Source organism: Musca autumnalis, unplaced genomic scaffold, assembly GCF_047663935.1.
Source record: "Musca autumnalis isolate F117 unplaced genomic scaffold, ASM4766393v1 scaffold_5, whole genome shotgun sequence".
NCBI lineage: Eukaryota > Metazoa > Arthropoda > Insecta > Diptera > Muscidae > Musca > Musca autumnalis.
This window is the reverse complement of record NW_027412088.1, coordinates 93,677,841-93,683,441: the sequence shown is the minus strand read 5'-3', so window position 1 is coordinate 93,683,441 and position 5,601 is coordinate 93,677,841. Positions and strand designations below refer to the sequence as shown.

Here is a 5,601-nt window from a genome sequence, read left to right as displayed (position 1 = left end):
ACAAATCGTGTCGAGGTATAAAACAGTGTCTACACGGAATTAAGTTAAATCCTAATTCCGTAAATATATGTATATGAAGAAAAGACAAAATTTTTTAGTTTTCCATAAAAAAAAAATTACAAATTTTTTTTTAGGCTACATGAAAGATTTTTGGTACATAGATTGGGAAAAAAAATCCCATTCTTAAATCTGTTCGTAATACTAATTTTGGTTGTTGCGCGCAAAAGTTATGGCGGTTTCAATTCTGATAAAAAGAAAAAAATCTTTAAAAGACTCTAATCATTATATTGAGAAACTCTCTTAATTAGGGGCTCCCTACATACTATATGTTTACTGAGGTCCATTAACTTTAGTGAAAAAGTTGTGCATTTTCGCGGAAATTAGGAAAGAATTCCAAACAATTGGTAGTTTGCAACTTCTTTTAATAAAATTCAAGCTGTTTATGCATCTGAAAAAATATATTAAAATATGTACGTAATCTATACATCGCGAAGATTCAAATGAAACCAAAACTATACAAATCCGTTTAGTGGTTTTCATATTATAGCGAAAACAAAAAAATATATTGAGGAAATTTATAAAATTTTTGTAAGGGAAAATATTTATTAAAATTTATTTTGTGAGTTAGTTGAACAAAATGTAAGAAAAATAGGTCGGAGTTTTTCTTCTATTTTAGTTAAATTTCACGCAATAAATCACATTTTTTATTCTAATCACTTCTCGAAAACACGCTAACATCTAGCGGAAGATATAGGTAACGTTCAACTAAATGTTGGGTTCCTTTAAATGGGGTATAATCTTGAAATAAAATTGTATCGGGTAATGTTCATTTTGAAATGCGTGTAAATCGCGAAATCCTCAAAATCACTTGATGCGCATGCGGTTTACCAATACAGCGAATTCTTCTCTTTTAATTTGTACACATTTGCCAGAATTTTCTTTGGCCGCTAAGATGTAGCATCGTCTGCAGTTTATTGTGCAACAAACTGTATAACGCTTATATTTTGCACAAAGTGCATACACTTTTTATGCGCATCCGATTTCACTATCAACCGTGAAAAAATACATCGATCTAAACATATTTCAATAAAATCCATCAAGAACCGTGGATGTAGCATCACACAGTATTTTTCGGATAAATCGGATACAGCTCCCACGCCACTAAATTTTTCAAACCGCTGTTTTCGCACAAACGCGAGTGATGATTCACTTTCTTCATTGAAATGGAAACGATCCACATAAAACGCGAATTAGTCAGCGATATTTTGAAAAACATTTTTCGCAAATTTTTCAATTTTTGCAGTAGCCATTTCCGCCGTTCTAGTAGATGGATTTTTATGATCTGTGATTCATATGATCCGGATCGTCGAAAAACTAAAATATCGCGGGGTACCAGCACACTCAAAACGATATTGTAAATACTGTACCCAAAAAATAGGTTTTTTAGAAAAAAAAATATCACACTAAATTTTGGCCTTTGGCAGTAGATTACTCTGCTGCTGTGTGGGCTACATACTCAATATACATATCAGATTATGCGAAATCGCGAGGTCTTTAATCCTATAATTGGTTTTTCGAAATATCCGAATGCGCATCCCAGTTACATAAAAAATACAAAAAACACCTGAAATCCGGCTTCAAAATGTCAGCATCCATAAAAGGTGGATGCAGTGGTAATTTTGGAAAGTGATACATTAGAAGTGTAATCTTCATTTTGTATTCTCCTACTTTTACTTTGGACAGATGTCCGTCATTTGAATGGTTTAATCAGAAATCGAATAGCAATGTAAAAAACCTGTTTAGCTTCAACGTGTTTTACCTATGTTTTTTCCTTTACGCGGTCGTAACTACCACGTAAATTATATTTTTTTTTGCTAAATTTTTGAGCTTTGTACAAAAACATCTAAAATAATCCAGCAATAGTCATAGTTACTGGTAAACTACAATAGTTCGCGTATTATAATAGTGCAAACCTTGGCTTCATGGAAACTAAAAAATTTTGACTTTTCCTCATATATGTATTTGTAATAAGAATCACGTAGTCCATGTCCATTCGATAAAATACTAAAAGCAATCCTTGAACAGCCCGTAAACAGCATTTGAGCAAATGTTTTTTTGAGGGAGATACCCCAAAAGTCTCGATCGATATACATAGTCCTCCTTGGAACATGATTTACGTTTGGAACAAATTTTAAGATGTGAAAAGTTTCGACCAAGTCGAATATTGAATTCGAAAATTATGATGCTCATCAGTCATTTTAGTTAGTGCGGCAATGTTTTGATTTTTTAAAATTTTACTAAGTGATGATATTATAAAATAACGGGTTTTTTATAGTACTTTTTGGTAGTCATAAGTGCTTCCAAATCAACTTGCTAACACATTATTTTAATAAGGGCATGTCGCACAGATTTACTAGTTATTCTTTGGCCACTAGAAGTTGAAAAATAAGCTAAAATAAACATATGTTCTATTTTTAGAACAATTGAAATGAATTTGTGCTTAATTTCAGCATAAAATTATAAGTCGATAACCATAAACGTCTGTCCGTATAACCTATCTGTCGAAATCAAGATACAGCTCGCAAGTTTTAAGATAGAGCCTTATAATTTGTTAGAGAAGTTTCTATTAACCCTAGAATGTTTGGTATTGCAAATGGGCTATATAGGTCCACGTTTTGAAAAAGCCCTATAGAAAGGTACCTCCCGATATTCGGTATTTTGAAGGTTGTGGCCTCAATATCCGACCGAAATGGCTGAAATTTTGTATTTCATAGTCGCTGTGGGTATTAAACTTTCCATCTGAAATTTGCCGGTATAGGTCCATGTCTTCATATAGCCCCCATAGAACGGCGCCTCCCTATATTTGGTATTTTGAAAGTTGCGGCCTCAATATCACACCGTAATGGCTGAAATTTTGTATTCAGTCTTCGCTGTATAGAACTTTACAGAAGAGAATTTTCAGTGTATGTTCACGTTTTTTAGCTCCCATAGAACGGCACCTCCCGATTTTCGGTAATTTTTAAGTTGTGGCCTTAATACGATTATCCACGTGAAATGGCTGAAATTCGGTATTTAGTCTTCTCTGGGGTTTTAAGACATTCCAGAAGAGAATTACCAGTATAGGTCCACGTTTTTCTTTTTAATTTTTCTCCTAAAAATTTGTTAGTATAGGTCCACGTTTTGATATAGCCCCATGGTAACGCCTGATATTCGTTTTTTTGAAGGTTTTAACTTCACAGCTGCACCAAAATGGCCGGAATTTGGTATTTAATCTTCTATGGTAGGCCCGTACGCACTCAAGGTCTGAGGTTCAATCGCAGAACATAACATCAACATTTTCGGCGGTGGCAAATCCCCTCAGTGTAATGCTGGGTGACATTTCCGGAGCATTTCAGCCATGAAAAATGTCCAGCACGTCCAAATTTAATGCCGTTCATACTTGTTTGACACTAAGGTTTTCAGTTTCTTATGCTTGGTTACAAACACAACGTCACAATGCAAGTTTTTATAGTTCTCGTGGGTAAAATTTATGAATTTATATTACACTCACGGCCTTTTGACCCAAAACATCCCAGAAAAGACCAGGAGACTTCTTAAACACAACCTTTAGAGAGTGTTAAAGATACCTCCACTGGTGAAAACAACGGGAGGTATGCGCCCACTTGTGATTAAAGAAATGGCAAGATAGTTGGGGAACTTTGCAATAACAAAGTTGTCACTAAAGTGCTTACAAAATTTTTAGTGTCACGATCACGACACTCGCCCAGCTCTAGTTCTATGGTATCTATCATCCACCACCGACACCATACTCGTAAACTTATAATATGTGTCTAAATACTTTTTTTGCCAAAGAATTGTGAACAATCCTATATTAAATTACACTGTGATACAAAAGTGGACAACATTTTTTTGCAGGGGTTCTGATGCATAAATTCGGTATAGTCGGAGTCTATGGAAGACGAAAATACCTTTGGTTTCTTTGGGTCACTTCGTTTTTTGATTTTATAACGGAAAATGTAGTGAAAAACGGGGTTTCTTGGATTTTCAACTTAAAACGGACATAACGTTTTTTTCCGGACATTTTCAGCTTATTTTTTATGTAAAAGGTGAGAATCATGTCTTTCGAACAAGCCATAATTTTTAAAAATCAGGTAAAAAATGGTTAAGTTATAGTGATTTAAGTGTGACAAAAACGCATTAAAAAACAGGAAAATGCTTTTCCTCGTGATCTAGGCTGCGTAGAAGACACCAAACAGCGTAATTATTTACTTTTATCAAGAAGGAAATTTAGTAAGCTTTACAAAATGGGAAAAACTAATGAAATCGGTTGAAAAATGCGTGAGTTATGCCATCTTTAGTGTGTTAACTTCTTGGTCTTCCATGGACTCCCACAATACCGAATTTATGCATCAGAACCCCTGCAAATTTTCACTGTAGCACAGTGTTATTTTGAATCTAGTTTATTTCATTTCAGATAACCTATGCCAGGTGGAATGGGTTCAGAAATGTCATCTATATTTATTACTATAAATAAAATACAAAGAACACCTGTTCAAAAATAAAGGTACATATTCAGCCGCTCACAGGCTGTACTAAACATTTGTTGAGTAGCAAACAGAGAACAAAAGAACAGCAAGCAATATGGCCAACTCTAGCTATTGGATTATTTCGATAGGAGTTTTCTATTTTTGCCTTTACACATACTTTGGTTTACATGACTTTATCAATTTGTATCATCGCTACGAAAAATTCAATGAGGACACGGATGCCAAAGAAGTTACTAATATTTGTAAGTATGAGCAAAATAAACGAAATTATACAAAGGTTATTTTTAATAAGATTTTTATACTTTTCTAGCTGCAGACTTGTACTATTATGCCGTTGCTTCCTTGTTCTCTCTTGTAATGATCGTTTCTTCCATCATGCTGATTGTGGGAGCAAAAAAGGTGTGTGTGAGCGAACTGAAATAAATGTTTATATAAATTATATAATTAATTTTGTTTTTATTAGGGCTCACATAGTTTCTTTACACCGTGGTTAGTATGTTCCAGTCTTAATGCTCTCTATAATATTGCATTGGAATACTTTTTTGAAACGCCAGAAGGAAGATCTGAATTATACATGATGGCCACAAGTAAATATATCTTTTATCTCTGCACTTTTGTGGTATTGTATATAAACATTTGTGTTTGCTTTTCAGTCTTTATTTTTGCCGTATGGTATCCAGTCTATCATCAATACAAAAAGCTAAGCGTAGCTAAACTAAATCACAGAATCAATAAAACTTCAATGACAAGAAGTGGTAACACAATGGGAAGTACTGCGACCTCCAAGAATCGTTCTGCCATTGATCCAGTTTGAGACGAAGTTGCGCATTGTTTTTAACAAAACAATTTCAAAATATATACATAATAGAAAGAAATTATATAAAATCACAAGGTGTGAATATGTTATAAGTTAATAAATAAATAAATAAATAAAATAAATATATAAGTTAATAAAATAATTTGCTTTTCAAAACAGTCAGGCTTAATCCCACGGTCGTTGTTTTAATATTTTATTAAAACAACTTTAATTTATTAGTATTAGGGGTAAGGCAGG

At 33.5% G+C, this 5,601-nt stretch overlaps 1 protein-coding gene across 1 annotated transcript; it reads left to right on the top strand.

Moving 5' to 3' along the window:
- Positions 1-4,611: 4,611 nt before the first annotated feature.
- LOC141387593 (uncharacterized) lies at positions 4,612-5,368 on the top strand. Its single transcript, XM_073957492.1, has 4 exons — positions 4,612-4,789; positions 4,858-4,946; positions 5,011-5,134; positions 5,201-5,368. The coding sequence occupies exons 1-4, from the start codon at positions 4,642-4,644 to the stop codon at positions 5,359-5,361; spliced, it is 522 nt and encodes a 173-aa protein (XP_073813593.1). The 5' UTR covers positions 4,612-4,641; the 3' UTR covers positions 5,362-5,368.
- Positions 5,369-5,601: the final 233 nt, after the last annotated feature.

Coding starts and splice junctions, on each gene's coding strand:
- LOC141387593 (XM_073957492.1), top strand. CDS start 4,642: ATGGCCAACTCTAGCTATTGGATTATTTCGATAGGAGTTTTCTATTTT. Junction 4,947..5,010: donor TGATTGTGGGAGCAAAAAAG/GTGTGTGTGAGC, acceptor TGTTTTTATTAG/GGCTCACATAGTTTCTTTAC. Junction 5,135..5,200: donor ATTATACATGATGGCCACAA/GTAAATATATCT, acceptor TTTGCTTTTCAG/TCTTTATTTTTGCCGTATGG.